The following is a 19,319-nucleotide window of genomic DNA, read 5'->3' as shown; positions in this document are numbered from 1 at the left end:
ATTTGTCACTGGTGCGTATTACTCAGATCAACTAATTACTTTTGGCAAAGATTAACTAAAACAAATAGACAGGATAATACAGACCTCGGAAACATTAATTGTTTCGCATTTTATATACGTGCAATAAAGTTTGTAATTTGTATTTTTCTTAAAGCATGTGTACATATTTTACCCAGTCTTGACTAATGAGCTGCTGCCTGTCATTCTCTTTAGAATCTACATTCCAAACCGTTGCTAACTTTATTTTTTAAATATTTTACTTTTACTTTACAAAATTGACGATTCATAATACATAAAAGCGTCCTTGAATAAATTATATTTTGATTTGATTTGGACTTTATATACGGGTATTCCGATATATAAACTTGTGATTTAACAGAATACGGTGTAGTGCAATCCCATAAGTAAGGAAGACGTTATTCTATCGCCAAACATCGGCTCCAAAAAGGTTTGTTATCAATAACTGTAATTCATTTACATTGCCCTGATGAATAGTCACATTTTATTATCCATATACCGTTCTATCAGCTATTTACTAACCACATAAAGCTGCGACAGTGCAGTCGTCATCATCATGCGTCAGTATCGCGCTAAACTCGTCAGTCGCTTACGGTCAGATGATCTCCGACTTGCGAGACTACCGCGCGCTTTCGTTCCCGGCTTCCCGACATACGTGCTTTTAATCCAGTGCCTTATTTACGTTTTACGTAAAAGGAAAACATTTTGTGACTCTAGTAAAACAGTGTTGTGTGCATCGAATTGGTTTAGACGCTGAGGTAAATATTAATATGCGATCTTAATCACAATATCTCGGGAGCATTAATTGTTATGCCGATTAAGAAAATGTGTCCGCTACGTAGACCTTGATTTTGTTTTAGAATATGTAATGTAGGTTACGTCCTTACCTTGAGACTTGTGAGTCGTTGAGTTATTTCGGTTTTCTGTAAATACGCAGCGCTAATACCTTTTATCGTTCTGCTTTTTTTTATTGTGAATATATTAGCTATCAATTTAATCGAATTTAACCAACTCGGTATTATTTTAACTCACGTATTAACTATACATTCGGAAATAGGAACAAACGTTTTTCATTGAAGATAATCCAGCGCACATATTTCTAAAAAAATCATAAATTATGCATTATTTTTTTATAAAAATATTGCATTCGAATGAATTCTTTTTATTATAATTTTGTGTTATTTATTGAAATTAGCATATTACTGAGAATTGTGTAAAACTTGACTGTGGAATTAATGACCCGTTTCTCTAATAAAACGACGTCATCTGATTCTTAGGAATATGAATACGTAACATAATATTTTTATATTCAGACTTCTCAATAATAAAGCAAATAAGTATATTATCAGCCTCCGTTTGAACGTAACAATTGTAATAAATTGCATACATGTATTGTGTATTTTATTTTTCGTAAATTTGTTGTATTAAAAATAAAAGTATATGTATAAAGTACCGTTCTTAAAATGTCACCTACATTTACAGATGCATAAAAAATTCAGCTACTATTTAGTGTCTAAAAAGAATTTTAAGTTTCTAAGAATAATTTATTATATATGTTTGGATTGTAGTTGTATTACCTATATAGATAAGTATAATGGTAAAATCGTAAAATACCCACGAAAAATACAACACAAATCCATAGAGAATCATTAAAAACTTCTTGTAAAAGTATTAAACCCACATAAGGTACGAATAATCATTGTTTGTTTACAAATAAAAAACAAAAACACAACTAAAAAAACTTCAACTAGAAAGTCAAAAGACACAGCCAGAAACTCAGATTATAATCTTTTATCGAACGATTATTAAGATGATACCGATACGTGACCAACATCCGTGCTATATGTCGAAAATATTTGGTTGTGGGTCGTGGAAGCGTCGATGTGGGAGATCGACAGCCCACGCCTTAACCGTAAACTGTTAATAAATAACTTACTAGTTACATATATCGGTTTAAATTAAGAATTACAAACTTACCTTATTATCGAATACACCGAAATATGTACACCGTGTAATAAAACCAATGTTGTTCTTAAATGTAATACAATTCCTTCTTATTCCAGCATCTGCTCGTTGTGTTTTTTTTAATAAAGGTATTTGACATATGAGTAAAATTTCAAGATCAAATTTTCTGGTGCAATATTTCATTTCTGTCGTGTAGAGAGTTCAACGAACTTTAGTTTTTTTTTAATTCTTTATAAGATTAATTTTACATTACTATAACTTAAAAGAAGTGTTATTGATAATATAGCAACCACAATCAACATTAAAAACCACTAGACACATAATATATGTGGATACATTTGACGTAAGAAACATTTCTGAAACCGCAAAGTTGCTCTATTTTGTGCAATCGTGTCGAGGGTTGGCTTACAACGGTATTATATGCACTTCGGATTCCTTGTCGTAGATACGTGAGAACACGTCTTCCCATGTCTCCTTAAACGGTGTGTCCAGATAAGGCTGTGCAAACATCAGTTACACCTGACTGTTTATCCACGATTTCCCAAGCTTTCTAATTCTCTACTTTTATAACCTATCACGACGCCTTTTGTGTGACGTGGTTATTCATTGTACACCCTCGTAAGATATAACTTATCTAAGAATATTCTTTAGTTTCATGAATAATCCATAAATTGCATTATTTATGAACCTAAAAATAATATATTTATTATAAATAGTAAACAGTTTTAAATTCAGTGTAAGAAAAGCTACTACTATTTCTTTTCTAAAATTAGCCGTGTTTAAATTGGTAACCTACTATAAACTACAAACTTAAAAACATTTAAGTGCTAATATTCTCGGACCCTTTTATCTCCACACCACTTTATGGGAAGGTTTGGAACTTATTACACACATGTGGCACAATTTGATTCGGTTCATGCAGGTTTCCTCACGATGATTTTCCTTCGCCGCCGAACACAAGATAAAATATAAATATAAAGATATATTTATTACTATAATTTTATATTTTTATTAAAAGTAGTTACGTAATCAAAAAATATAATAGAATTTATATCTATTCGGATATATATGGAACTGTAATTAAACCTTTTATCACTATTACTCTGGAATGGAAACAGTAAAAATTTAGACCAGTTACGAAATGCTACCTCGTTTTTATCGCAGTTTGTTTTCTAATTGGCGTATTCGTTAGATGAATTAGAGTATCTCAGAAACGAATGAAAGACTCATTGTTGTGATAAGAGAAAAAGAATGAAAGTACTAATTTATCGGTCATTAAACTCCCTAATTTTTATTAATTTGTTAATCAGTAGTATAGAGATTAATGACGACAGAAGTGTTTCGTCTATTCTAGATACTATTTTTTAAGGAATACAAATTCAAAGATATTTGGATACTTGATAATTTTGTTTAATAGCGCAAAAAGTCGTGTTGAACATGTATCGGTTTATTGCATACAAGTCAGAGATATATTCTGACTTGAATAAAATCGACGTGACGTAATACCCAAACATTTTACCAGAGCTTAAATATTAATTTATTTACCGAGTTATAAAACTTATATACATTGAAAGGAGGTTGAATATTTATTTTATTATCATTATTTATTGATCATTAACTATATCATCGTTATTATTATCAATAGTAGGTGACGTCCGTCTTTCCTTTAAACAAAGGCATTTTAAGAAATATTAGTCACTATAATGTGGAATAAAATGATTACGGATACAGGTAAATTAGCTATGATTAATGTAAAATATCAAGTTTAAATGATTTAAACTAGACTTAACTCTTTATATTTTTTTATATTTTATACGCATGGAGCGGGTTCGTTGTGCCCTTCAAATTTATTTCGAATGGCTTTAAATTTCCCTCATATTATGACTCATTTCTTTTGCATATTGGATTACACATCACAACAATATTACTGTTCGAGATGATGTCACTTTTGATTACTTAATAGTTCTGCTAAAGCTATAAAATGTTTAATCAATATGTTTTAATTTGTAATACTATTTTACCTTCATCTATTTTAAAATGGTAAAAAATAACAGGAAAGGTTAAGAACATATATTTGAGATACACGTCAATGTTCAAAAAAAACTTTACGACTATGTACATAAAATAACAACGAGAATCTTTTTGTTATTTAAGTTTATATGATATAAATTAACAAAACACATAAGAGTTATTAATTAAATAAAAATATTTTAGGTTGGTACATTTAACAAACACTTAGCGGGTATTTTGTTGCGTTGTTACATCACCATTAGACGGGAAAAGTTTACTTCCACAATTGAAAAATTGATATTAATCGAAACGGACCTCCTCAATTAATGTGGCGATTATAACTACCGGGCGGAAAGAGGGCTTCAGGCGTAATCGAACGTAACTAGTCGTCGACCTTGTTCGCTCCTCAATGTTAAGTCTCCGAGGTCCACGACCATACATGGTTTTTGCGAACATAAATAAGACATAACGTAACACGAACTGCGGAACGCTCAATGTCATTACGTTATCTGTGCAAAGGTGACGTGTCAGGAAGCATGTTCATTAAACAAAATCTATATAGGTATGCATATATTACGAATTTTATAATACATAACGATTTTCAACCACTAGTTAAGCTACAGGCTTAAAAGTATTTCAATTAGAAATTATTGAATTTTTTTTTCAATATCAAATTCTTATGTAAGTGTAAACATAAGAATTTGTATAGTATTGAATCATTTTTATTGCAATTTAAGTTATCATTTTATGCCAAATGCCAAATTACACGGTGAGAGACGAACAGAATACCGGCCTTTTTTCCGAATCTTATACAAAATAACTTAGCAATGCACTCATGAATTTTGTAAATGCAATGTTTACATTATACATAATAGTCGAGATATTAATGAATGAATGTCACGCCTTTGGCATTACACACACGAACACACGAGCATTTGGCCGAACAGAACGATGACGTCACATCACTTGCGGTTGCGCCGGCCTTCTCGTGGTTGTATTACTAAAATAAAATAACCGACATGCGATGTCGGCAACTTATGTCACTTTTACTGGGAACTTACACAGGGACATTTTGCTTATGATACAAAAGGTTTTCCCCCTTTGTCAGAATATTAAAAAAGACCAATAAATCAGACTTTATAAGAACTCACAGAGACTTATAACAATAATAATAATAATATCATGGGACATTATTCAGACACGGCCATATGATCCCAAACTGGGCAGAGCTTGTACTATGGAAACCAGACAACTGATATACTACATATACTATGTTTCTTTTGTAAATACATACTTATATAGATAATTACACCCAGACTCAGGACAAACAGTCATGTTCATGCACACAAATGTCTGTCCTGGGTGGGAATTGAACCCACAACCTTCGGCGTGAAAGGCCTATCTACTAACTACAACAACCGGCTCGTCAAATTAAATAAATAGTACATTACTTACTATTAAATTGTATTTCTTTTTTAAAGATAAGTCGCAAATTGCTTTAAAAAGTTATTTTATGGCGGCTCTACACTCTGCTTAATACATACTACACATATTTCACACGTAATTACAATATTTGTAGAGAAACTGCAAATAACAAACAAGGTCAATGCTAATGAATAATGTTTACTACTCTTCACGTAACCTTGACATAAAACAATTACAGTATACAACAGAAAAGTGACGTAATTATAAAACTTATTTAATTTGCTTTGCTATTTACAAAATCAAAATATATTATTCAGGCTTTTACAGGCACTTGAATCGGATCGTGAAGTTAGGTGTAATCTATAGACTTCCCCAACAAATAGTGAGTTTTCATTAAATTTCTACAGCTTTGTGACATAAAAATATTTACATCATTTTATTTCATGTTTTTTTCTATTAAAACTTATTGCTTTGATTTAACAATGTGTCACTGAGTTGCCTGAATATGTGTTTTAGTGACATTATTAAAAATATAAAAGATTGTTTTCTGATCAACCATCGTGCATCCAAGATACATAGGATACTTAATGTCTTTATTTGGAATTGACATAAAAGTGACAGAGCAAGGGTTTAACAAAAACTAGTTTATATATATTTTTTCCATATATTACAAATAAAGCTAACCGTTAAAAAGTCCTGATATTGTGGATCAATTTCTGACACTTAAACCACATACTAACACAAAGTTTATTCTTATGTTATTTGATACTTGTGAGACACGTACAATTAAAGCATGCGATTACAGGATTGAATCACTGGGAACAGCCACTTAAGATCTTAATAAACGTCTTAAGTCTATATAAACTGGGTGACATAGTTTTGAATTTAAACATATATCTATACTTGTGATCGAAGTTTGTTTTTTTTATAAAGTTTTATTCAATCCGTTGATAAGAAATATTTTAAAAAGACGCCATCAAATTTACAATATTCATATTTTATAAACATTGATATTATTGACGACGAGGTTCATAGATGTTGTTTGCATAAATGTCAGTATTGCCTAGATTTAGCAGGCACAATAATAAATGGTATCGTGACGTATAACTTTTTATATCCTATTGAAAAATAGTAGCAATAACTATCAGTAAGCTGGTAAAACATGAGTTTGAAAGTAAACTTTTTATTCTATGTTCATAATGGCAATGGCATGAACAGTGCTCTGACCTTCAATGGCGAGCCAAGATTAGGCGATCGTACTCGAGTTTATTTTGCCAACATCGAATAAGAGTTTTTGTTATGTTACTGAGTATAAATATATCTCTTTGGTAAAGACGGACAACGTTTGCTTGAACCAATTTTTTTTTGTATTATATATATGAACTCGTTAGATATGTACATGGTAGCAATGTGAACCATTTGCAGCATAATCCGAAGAAAATAAAAATAGAAGATAAGAAAATTAGTCTAACTGCCGATCCGATCTTTTATACTTTAATTTTGTATGTAATAGGTATACCAAAACTGAATAATAATAATAATGTAATTATAACAAATATAGGGCATATTTATATATTTGGAATATATGATGTTTTCTGTCTACTTATAAGCTGTGTAGGTTCGTTCCAAGTAAAAAACGCTACAAACTTATCAATCTTTTATTTTCAGAATATAATTTACGATCTATTCGATTATGTTATTAATAACGTTTTAAACAAAGTTTATTCAATGATAAAGAGTAACAAATATTAATAGTAAGATAAACAAATGACATATATTATGTAGTGTTTAAAACAGTAAAAGTTTTTAAATAAATAATTCTGTGACATCGGAAATACGTGTCATGTATTAAGAACTAGCTTATTAGAAAGTTTGACAAGCATTTATTTAAAAGTGTAGAGTTTAATTGCCCATTTATTTACAAAAACGCTGCTTAAAAATGTTTTCGCCTGTGATCGGAATAAAAACGTATAGATACATCGCTATTTTCTATTAATGTATATTAAATAGTACACTGTGCTGTATACGTCATGCCTATTCATGAAATATCGTTAAGAGATAATTATCGTATATATTTTATACGTATAGAGTAATGTAATAAATCTATGTTATTATTAAGGTCAACTATCGATAGGCAGACTGTAAAATTGTTGTTTAAGCTACATTAATAATCTCCTTTCGAGTGAATACGGACCACGGCTGCCAAACTCGACGACTATGTTATAACAGTGTGCTAGTATGCGCTAAAACACAAGTTAACTACCAATTCCCTAACTGTCATAATCAGATGGATTGGATGATGTACACGACCAGTTATTAGGCGCAGGACATTTCTAGATACTGAATTGTAACACTTCTAAACTTTTCCTAAGCTGAAACTCCCACAAAACCTAATAACTATTTATTGTTCTGACCAGGGTTTGTAATTGAGACATACTTACATAACGAGGCATTTATACATTTTAAAGTTAGGTGATTTTTAACGACAGCTGAAAAAGTCTGGATACACACAGGACCGAGAAAGTTGACTTGATAATGTGAAATTGATAAATATCGTCATTGCTTTTTTTGAAAATATAGAACTTTTTACCATGCAGACAATGAAATCTAGTGTAATGCTTTATTATTTAGCAAATATTTTATATAAAAGATTTATCCAAAATAATGAATACCAATCGTTCACATTTCTATAAAATTTAAAACGCCAAATTTATGTAATAGTTAAGCTATTTAAATCAATTTAAAGTTTACTTTATCTCTTGTTAGTTAATAAACAGATTATATACTATGTAGCTACCAAATGTGTTCATCGCCACGGTTGTCGGAGTTATTATGTTTTCGTTGCTGATATTGCATTGGACATGGCTATATCTAAACTAGAAAAGTTATTGAAATAACATCAGATTAATTAAAAACTTGTCTCTCAAAATAATAATAAAAAACATATAGGTTTCAATAACCTTTCAATAACCAAAAAAACATATATTTTATAGCTCTGTAGTAATCAATTGACACTAAACGATATAAATGATTTTTGTAATGAAAGAAACTTGCTTCCAACAAATCTACCTCAGATATATTAAATAATAACTAATAATTTATAGTGCGTCGACTACAATGGCATTAATTGGAGTACATAAGAAACGTAGCAATAACACAGGGACTATTATGGTCATCAAGTGTTGCGCAATAAACCGACAAACAAAGGCTGAATGTATGTTGTAGAACTATATACATTATACATACCACGCCCGAAATGGAACCACGCGCTGATTTATTAGCTGAGCGTTAACATACTTTATGGTTTGTACTGCCTTACGGATTTGTTTATGAAATCCGCTTGTATATTTTCATGCTCCGCGTTGACATGTGATCCAGTTTATCTAAATTTTAGTACCAATTGAAATAAAATTAGTATAAAACGGTATAAGACTCCTACGAAACATTACAATATTTATCACCACAGTTCTATAATGGTTGTATTATATTTAACCTGTAACAACTATTTTATTATATGAGAAGTTAAATTTAAAAAAAAACCGGATTATTCATACTTATCCACTTCAAAAACTATTTGGAATATCTCTATAAATTACCGATATGTTACTAATGAGACGAGTTAAAATGTGTATAATTATAAAAATAATGATATTGGTATTTCATTTCCTATAGACAAATAAAATATTCGTTCAATGATACATACAGAACTCTTTGTTATAGTGAAATGTATTCCAGACGTCCAAAATTAGTTAATGGCTGGTAAAAGGCTAGGCGTGGCGTAAAGCAGTACAGTGTATATATCTGGTGGTTGATATTTACTGTAACATTAAGGCTAGGCTATCTGCAATCTAGGTCAGGCCAGGTCAATGTCAAGAAAGGCGAGGGTTATCGTGCCTCTTGCGACGACCCTATTGGAAAATCTGATATCCTTCCTGTTACAAAAGTCGTTTTTTTAACTAGGAATTATTAACTAGGAGAGTATATTGTTTACACTATTGTTTTTTCAATAAAATTTTCAAATTATTAAAGTAAAATAAGGATTAATATCAACGTTCATTTATTAAACATTCTTATTGTATATATTACATAAATCATTAATAGTCATGACGCGAGAAAACATTATTGTATCTACCTACAATAAAGATTTTAATAGGAATCCTTTACTTCTATTTTATTTTTTTCAACTATATTTAATGTATTCAAAAAAATATATACTTAGTTAAAATAAAAAATAACAATTTTTATGTTTAAATGTAGAATGCATCTGGAAATCTCACTAAATTACATTAAAATAAATACGCAAGTCTACAGTTTTAAAGTAATAAAAAACGGTTCATCTCAAATATGCATATACTTATTATTTATTTTTGAAATTTTAATATATGAACGAATATAACAGTGAAAAGAGTATGGCGATCATGCTTACAAGAAAAAATGAATGATGAAGAAAAGATGATTTATTTTTAGTACATTTATTTTTGATGAACACGTCACATAGTGAAGCAACTTTTTATATTACATTACTCTATATGTTTAATATTATTTACAACCCTATAATAACATACTACACATATTATTTTAGTATCATAACTACGATTTATAAAAACTTAAACCAATTAAATTCGAAGACTAAGAAAACAAATCGTTGTATTGTTACGAAAAAGAAAATAATATTAACACGCCTTATCTTGAATCACAGGCAACAGAAATTTTCGCAATAGTCATCCCGAATAATGGTATTCGTTCCGGAATTAGATGCATTTACCATTCGATTATAGAGTTCATTTTTGTTACAAAATATTATACGCTCTCGCTGTCTGACCTCTATTCGATACGGGTGCGGTGTGTATCGAAGCTATTAATAATATTAATATTTAAATTATAAAACTTAAGCAACGGATTCGATAATTATGCAATACTTATATCAAAGCGTGTTTAACTATTTACGTCATATCGTTCTTTTGTTTCCTGTTTAAATTTCATTGTTAATTTACTTATTAATTATTTAAATAATAATTACCTAGAACGAGCTCCGCTCGGCTGTAATGAAAAAATTTAAAAAATTGCGTTTTTTCAGGAAATACACCTATAAAAAAGCAAAGCCATATCTAAATACACAAAATAAGTTTATATACAAATACTGCTCATGTACTAATAATTATATATGTATGTATTGATTGTTAACGTCGAGTTGGTCGTATACAATTTTGTCTTTGCCAAATTTTATTTAGGTTAACGGCGAATCAGGATATTTAAAACTGAAACTAAAATTATCATTGAATCGAATGCGTTATATACGGAAATAAATATCTATATAACACAATCCATATTTTATACGCACAGTAGACAGCTTAAAATATATTTTCGTTTTAGCAAATTTAATATGTCAACACATTCATCGGAGTCGTTGACAGTAACTTTTTATAAAAAAAAACTTTCCACGTGGATACTTTGTCGCGCGGCACCTCTAATGAGTTTGACGGGTGTCTTTTCAGAATAGATATTAGCTGAGAGCTAAATATATATATATATATATATATATATATATATTTAGCTCTATATTCTATATTATATCTATATTTATTATATATATTATATCTCTATATATATATATATATCTATATATATTATATCTATATTTATTATATATATATATATATATATATATATATATATATATATAACCACACAACTAACAACAACTAACATAAGACAAGGAGTACGTCATAACTTGTGTTTGTCTATTTCGTATCTATTTATAGACAACTTTTTCAAACAAGTTTAATAGGGAAAAAATATGTCACATGTTCAATCAATATGTAATTGTGTAGTAACAAAAGTAAAATTTAGACGATTCAATTCCAATCAAACTTTGACTATTCTACATCTATTTGGATCGGAACCGAACTGATATGATGTTAACATATATCGTTATGTCAGAACCAAACATAATTGTAAACTTTTATACCAATAGGCTATAATTAAATTAAACAATAGGAAAACGGATAAACGGCAACGATTACGCTACGATTCGATTGCGATAAAGTGACGATTTATCAGTAGAATTCTCCACCTGATCGTAATTAAATTTGATTTCCAGGTACTCTAGAACTTAATATTGACGTAGATATGTAAATGAGATATATGGAAAATATATCGACGTTAATGCGATCGCGGTACCGCTAGTTACTTAGTGTATAATTGATTATACAAGCAAATAATGCAAAATACACTACAATTATTCTCTTCAATATAACTAAAGTAAAAAATAAAACACTTTGTTCAAACTTATCACAATGACCTAAAAATGTAATGTTCTCTTTTCCAGAAACCATGAAACGGTGAAACGCTTTCACGAAGTCGATGTAATACTGTCAGCTGTTATAGTTTATTGTAAACGAAAACCGAGATCAAAATGAGAAGATTACAGAAGTGCTGCTGTTGTGCCTCCACGCGGACGGGGACGATTATTACCGCTGTATTAGGGATTATTCTCTCCATCGCCACTATTATCACCGTGTGGGTTGCAAACAAGCATAATGTTTCCTACAGGACATTTATCTTCGCGGAGGACTTTGATAAAAAATTGTCAGATATGGATAGTAAGTAGCTAATTTGTATGACAGCATACACCGATACACATAAACAAATTAAAAATCGCAATCATCTTTAATTGTAAATTATTTCTGCAATAATGCAATAGCAATAAATTGCAAGTAATTAACAAAGATGTGATTAAGATGTCGTTTAAACAAAAATATCTTCAACCGGGCTTAGCCAATTATGTTGGACATCCAAGCAGGTGCGAAGGTGTTTCGAGGCTCGAGTGTAAACTCTGCCAGCCTGCGAAGTCAGTCTGGACTTGTGAAAATAGCTTGACAAATAAACCTAATATTTGAACCCAAGACCTCGAGTTCTTAACAGCTATCAATTTCTTATCATAAAATATAATTTATGCAAAAACATTATTTATATAAAACACTACATTTTGTAATTTCAAATAAAGTATTTATGTTAATAACACATATAATTAAATGATCTTTTTTTTCAGTTCCCAGGATAATTTTAACCGTCAACTTGTGTTTCACTATTTTAATATGCTCACTGCTCATCGTGGCAGTTTTAAAGGTATTTACTTATTTTTAAATTATAACCTGAATTATCTCAATGTTATGAGGGTTAATTTGCTATGTGAAAGGTTAAATTCTGAGTTCTTGCGCTATAATTGTCCATACTCCTAAAACTAGATGTAAAGCTTTCTTCTTAAATTAGTAATACTTTGCAAAAAGTCATTTATATATTTATTATTAATATATTTATATTTATGTATACTATTATTTAAAATAGGTAGATGGCCTAGCAAATGTGCCACCTGATGGTACGTGATAACCACCGCCCATAGACATTCATTGGCACTGTAATAAATATAAACTAACTATCCCTTACATCGTCAATGCGCCAACAAACTTGGAAACTAACGATAAGATATTTGCTTCCTTATTTTTATAGTTATACTGACTCACTCACCCTTCAATGTGGAACACAACAATACTAAGTACTGTTTAGCTGTAGAATATGTGACAAGTACATTACTCGAGTTCTTAAAAAAAATCTCACATATTTCATTCACGTAATTATTTTATGAGCTTAATATTAACTTTTATTTTAATGCTTATCAGACGTCATTTACGGTAAGGGACTTTTAAATAAGAACTTAATATTTTAAAATATAACTTTACATTCAAAATAAACATAATTTAATAATTCGTAATTTAAATTTTCAGAGACGCTCGTGGTTGATGCTACCGTGGGTGGTGCTGGGTATAGTACTCGCGATTGGATTACTCATAAGCGTTCTTCATACTTCAATTACCTACTACCTCGATGAACAAGATCACGTCATTTTAGCCACTTGCATCCTAATTGGCGGACTGATATATTTGTGTAAGATATTTATTAATTTTTAATATTTCTAATAACTATATATTATATTTAATATATTTCGAGCTATAGGATGTGTTAATTATTATTTATGTAATTAATAGGTCTTATTAATCATTTTCTCTTAGTTATTTGGCCTCAGCGCATTATTAACACTGAATGAAAACGATTATGCACTTTTATAACTGCTTACATGACTGTTCGTGTCCTGCCACCGTTAAGATAATAATTTTATTACTTACGACACCCACGGGTTGATAATTAAGATGGCTATGGCTATGGCTAATCAATCCATTACTCATAATTAGATACCTACTCTTTAATACAGTATGTATTCATTATATTATTTACAATAAAATTTTGTGTATCCGGCCAGATAATCGTCGAATACTAATTCTACAGATTTGAGTTTTTTTAGACTAATTGATAATAAACTTTGTGATAATATGTCATGAATGAATACAAATTACCATTGATCTACCTTTACATTTATTTCGTTAATACAAACACAAAAAGTAGACATACCGATATGCTAAACCAATATCCGAAAATACCTACAAGGAAACACACTCAGAACTAAATTAATGGAGCGTGGGCTTGAAAGATAATAGGCATAAAATTAAATTTGGTTCATCTTATTATGTTCAAGTAACGACTGGGATATATAGACTACATCTTCTAATTGCCTATCAGTTAATGAAACGAATTTAAAAAAGAAACTATAATGTAAATTCTTGAATATTTTATTATGAAATTATTAATCCTATTACTTATAAATTCATTATGATTGTTTCAGGCATATACCTCTATCTATGGGCAGTTGTATTCAGCCATTATCTAGATGTTCGCGACGAAGAAGAACGGGGCCGGTACCGAAAAGCTCCCTACAAACGATAAAAAACCACCGAAATAAATTATACATTATAAACTGTTATAAAAAAGTGCCTTTATATGTCTTCAGTGACATACATATATCAAGATCTCGTCTGAGAGAAATTATGTTATAGTCATTTGACACTTATATAATTGTTAAAAAAATATCAATATAATGTTTGTAAGATATTTTGTGCACATACATCGACGACGATTTTTTATATAACATTAATTGCTTAATAATAAAAAGTAACTAAGGCTTTATGTAATAAGCAAATAGGTCACTAAAAATTATAATTATATTAATCAATTGTGTGAAGTACAAATATATATAAATAATATCAACGAATGTTGAACTTTGATGATAATTTATTCTTAGTAAGTGTTTTTGTAATTACGTAACCAAAAACTTTAATTACCTTCCAAATTTATGAAACGAAACATATGTTTTATGTTCAGTATATAGTATACAATTTTCGTGAATTATAATATAAAATTCTTCAATCAATAATTAAAGAACAGACTTGGTAACTACTACATTATACAATAGAAATGTTTATTTTTGTAATATTAGTTTAAGTTACCATATTTTATAAATTATTAAATATTTAACTTATTTTAATAAAACAATAATTGATTTTTTTTTAATTAAACATACTTTACTTAAGTCGTCTTGCTATTTATTGAAAATTAATCATTTGATACCTGGTTGATTAATTTATAGCCAGCAATATCTTAGTTTACTTAAATCCATGCAAATATATTATCGTAACTGGAAGAAAACCGATACCTAAAAAAGTAAGTTATTCAAATATTTCACGTATAAAACCTGAAGTTTCGTTATCTTTCATTAATTATTTACATTTCATCATTTATATAATATCTTATAATATTACTGCTAAACGAGATGATAAGAGCTTATCATCTTGTTTAGCAGTATATTTTAGTTGGTCGTATCGACGTGACGATAATATATTGCATATTTTATTTTAAATTTAATTTTGGTAAGTAGTTCATTTATTTAAACGTTATAACTCGCGGTTGTTGGAACGTGTGTTGTTTTACTTATTTAAGTACATTATAAATACGAAAATAATTTAAATAAATATTTTTATTTATTACGATAAACTATGTACAGACATAAAAACAAAATATAACAAACAACAATATATATAATATGAGAACTATATAATATGACTTAACAATTTAGAAGTATATTATATACTACTTTCTTTCAGCTACATTCTTAAGATGGAAATTTCGTTCAAAGGAAAAAGGGTACTCGTTACCGGTGCTGGACAAGGTTAGATTTTCTTGTTAAATTTACAACGAATTACTAATATTTAATTTATATGTGTTTGAAAAAAATCGGATAATAAAATATTATATAAGTACTATACATTCACACATGCTTACATCAACCTACTCACACGTATACACATGCACAAAAGCATGTACAAGTATTAGGTAACTATATATTTATTTATTAAGCCGAGATGCCGTAATGGTTAGAACGCGTGAATCTTAACCGATGATAGTGGGTTCAAAACCGGTCAAGCACCACTGGATTTTCTTGTGCTTAATTTTTGTTTATAATTCATCTCGTGCTCGATAGTGGATAAAAACATCGTGATGAAACCTACATGTGTCTAGTTTACTGTAATTTTGCCACATGTGTATTCCACCAAACCACATTGGAGCAGCATTGTGAAATAAGGTCCAAACCTTCTCCTCAAAAAGGAGAAGAGGCCTTAGCCAGCAGTGGGGCATTCACAGGTTGTTACTTACCTTTTTACTTACTATAAGTAATCACTTATTTTATTACATTTTCTGGATTTCCAATAATTATATTTTTTACTTAATCTATGTTCGTATACAAAATGGTATATATTTGTATTATTATTTATTAACATAGGTTTGTGCAGGTTGCCAAATAAAGTACAAATAGGCATGTTGTATGATATTATAGGACTTCCGAGTCTATTTTCAGGGCTCGCTTAGTCGAAAAACCATTTCACATTTAAGACAATTGTAGTTGTTAGTAAAAAACGTTATTTTAGTGTAAGTATCAATCACCTACAACCTAATTATCTTTTGGACAAAAGGCGTAAACAATGTTGTATTTGTTTCGATTGTGTTTTATAGGAATAGGGCGCCAGATAGCAATAGACTTATGGAGAGCTGGAGCCAAAGTTGTTGCAATCTCAAGAACAAGATCTCATTTGGAGTGTCTACAAAACGAATACCCATCAATTGATATAGTGGATTTAGATATTTCTGACTGGGAAAAAACCCGGGAAGTAATCGATAACCTGGGAAATTTTGACGCATTAGTTAACAATGCTGGTGCGGCAATACTAGAGCCATTTCTGGAATGTACTCCAGATGTCTTTGACAGGTATATAGTCAAAATAATAAAATTAATGGGTTTCCAAATGATAGATATATATATATATTCATATAGTTTCATAAATATGATATATTTCATATAGTTTCATAAATAGATATATATATATATATATTCATATAGTTTCATAAATATGATATATTTATTAAAAATATTATGCATGTTCTATCTTTAATATATTAATATTTCTCCTCTACCCATAGATTTTCTGGCATTCCTCGTTTATATTAGTGCTTTAAAATAAATATGTATTCTAAATAGTTCTTTTTTAGGCTCTTTAACATTAATGTTAAATCTGTCATTAACATAAGTCAGATTGTTTGCAAAAATATGATAGAAAATAAAACTGCTGGTGCTATTGTTAATGTATCTTCGCAAGCGTCAAAGGTAACTTTGTTAAATTATACATATAACCAATGATCGATTTTGAAACAAGTTGGGTAATACCAAGTAACTCCAAGGAATAGATATGGACATTCTTATGATACCTTCGTAAATTTACACTGATGCTGTAAGAAGCATAAACAATTTCTGAAACCCCTTATGTGCTCACAATAACACTGGCTCACTCACCCTTCAAATTGAAGTATTATTCTTTAACGGTATAGTAAATGGTAAATGGATGGGAGTGGTACTTACCCAAAAGTATAAATTACATCAACTGAGTATCCATAATCCACAAATAATTATTTGCGTAAATAATATTAAGCAGTGTATATCGTGCTTCATAATATATGTAGCAAATACTAGGTAGGTACATATGTATGTATAATTAGTAGGAACGTAAAAATTAAAGCGTACCTAAATTTCTCTTGTTTATACATAAACGTCATCAAAAATTGGTTAGTAATTTATTCAAACTCATTTACATAATAATAATAATAATGTGAATAATCAAAAGTAACAATCAAACTCTTACATAACCCTCTACTTATAGGCAGCTATTAAAGACCTCACAATATACAGTGGAACGAAAGCAGCACTAGACGCAGTGACTCGTGCAATGGCTCTGGAACTTGGACCTTATGGTATAAGAGTAAACGCTGTGAACCCAACAGTTATTATGACAGCTATGGGCAGGCGAAGCTGGTCTGATTCAGAAAAAGCAGAACTGCCCATCGATGGAGGATTCTTGGCAACATAATTATATCAGTGAATTATTCTTAAAAATAAAAAATATTATATAGATTTTTTTCATTTTATATGTAAGTTGATTTGAATATTTATAAAACAGATTCAATTACCTAAAATATGAGCTGCATGAATATCTATGAGTTATCATATTGCTCTCGATCGGAAGAGGGGCAAGAAGTAATAAGACAAGGCCTGAGATCGAATGATTGTATAAAATTTGAAACGTTTTGGTATCCGATTTATATTAGTTCCTCGTAGAAGAGTTGCTTAGTGGTTGTCTTCGTGTCTTGGTGTCTTCAAATACAGAGTAAACAGGTGTCTTCTAGGCAAGCATGCTACATCCTAGACCGAGTCGATACTTTACGTCAGGCAAGTCAACGGTCAAACGCTGGCCAATAAATGATCAAAAAAAACAAAAACATAAAAAAAACGCTTTCTGCATATCGCGGGGCATGCATACTATTACCTTACTAGGTTCCATGAACCTTTTTTTTTAACGCTGGAAAAACGCGTTACGCGTTTCTCCCACGGGAACAGTGGGGGGGTATGTGGGGCTCGCCGGTGTCCAAGACGCCAAGTGCACCCCGAACATCGGAATACCTACTAAAAAACCAGAGGTACCCTTTCCATCTTAATGAGGAGCGCCACGGGATCGCTTTCGCATGCTACCGTGACGCTCTGACAGATTCCATGTACCTGCAAAACACTTGTTTCATAGTAATTAATGAGTTCCTTTTATTTATTTTTACTAACCGAATAACTCAATTTCACTTAATATGTAGGTATATATATACGTAAGAATTATTTGCAACAAGGTCTTAAGTATATCCAAAAAAACTTTATAATAGCTATGGTACATATCATGACCACGTGGAATGGTGGCAAGAATGGAATTGTGAATGAATGTCTCCGTTGAATCGTAATTGCGATCCTCTTGGCGAAAAATGAACTATCCTAATACTAGTAGAGGCACGCTACTACATGCCACTCGCTCGTCTGCTTTTTAAAATGAGGGACGTCATTTTAAAAAGTATTTACAAACCTATTATGTTTTTATGTTAGTGTGTAAATACTAGATAATTTTTTTATGATATCAGAGAATCGAAATATTGACCTGTGACATGTCATAGAGCAAACAAATAAGATACGATATGAATATTTTATGTCACCGATAGCACCCGACAGCGCGATTCCTTTGTAAGAGGTGTAAATTTTTGTCTTAGCAACTGTATACAATACACTTATCAACAATTACTGTATCAATTTTTTTAGACAACTTTAGGTATATATATATCATACACAATTTTGGACGTAGGACAGATTGCTTAGACTATAGTAATAAAACTAACACTATTGTGCAAAATGAAATTCATTCAAAAATTGAGTTATTGAATACAATAAGAATAATGATCAGATTTATCCTATATCCTAGAGAAAAATTAAAACAAGTTAAACAGGGAGTTTTGGGAGATAAACAATTTTCAGGATTTAATTAAAACAAAATAAGTTTATTATATTTTACTTTTTAATATTTATTATACTTTTT

The 19,319-nt window shown here is 30.0% G+C and overlaps 2 protein-coding genes across 2 annotated transcripts; both read left to right on the top strand.

Annotated features, from left to right (window-relative positions):
- Window positions 1-556: 556 nt before the first annotated feature.
- Window positions 557-14,452, top strand: LOC126770915 (uncharacterized). Its single transcript, XM_050490525.1, has 5 exons — window positions 557-776; window positions 11,747-12,020; window positions 12,470-12,546; window positions 13,203-13,362; window positions 14,156-14,452. Exons 2-5 carry the CDS (start codon window positions 11,834-11,836, stop codon window positions 14,254-14,256), a joined length of 525 nt encoding a protein of 174 aa, XP_050346482.1. The 5' UTR covers window positions 557-776; window positions 11,747-11,833; the 3' UTR covers window positions 14,257-14,452.
- A 418-nt stretch (window positions 14,453-14,870) lies between these two features.
- Window positions 14,871-17,825, top strand: LOC126770914 (L-xylulose reductase-like). The gene is made up of 5 exons (XM_050490524.1): window positions 14,871-15,236; window positions 15,471-15,535; window positions 16,378-16,630; window positions 16,912-17,026; window positions 17,577-17,825. Exons 2-5 carry the CDS (start codon window positions 15,484-15,486, stop codon window positions 17,781-17,783), a joined length of 627 nt encoding a protein of 208 aa, XP_050346481.1. The 5' UTR covers window positions 14,871-15,236; window positions 15,471-15,483; the 3' UTR covers window positions 17,784-17,825.
- Window positions 17,826-19,319: the final 1,494 nt, after the last annotated feature.

The sequence above is a fragment of the Nymphalis io genome, chromosome 9 (genome assembly GCF_905147045.1).
Source record: "Nymphalis io chromosome 9, ilAglIoxx1.1, whole genome shotgun sequence".
Lineage (NCBI taxonomy): Eukaryota > Metazoa > Arthropoda > Insecta > Lepidoptera > Nymphalidae > Nymphalis > Nymphalis io.
Note: the sequence above shows the minus strand (reverse complement) of the source record. Positions and strands in the feature narration are given on the sequence as shown.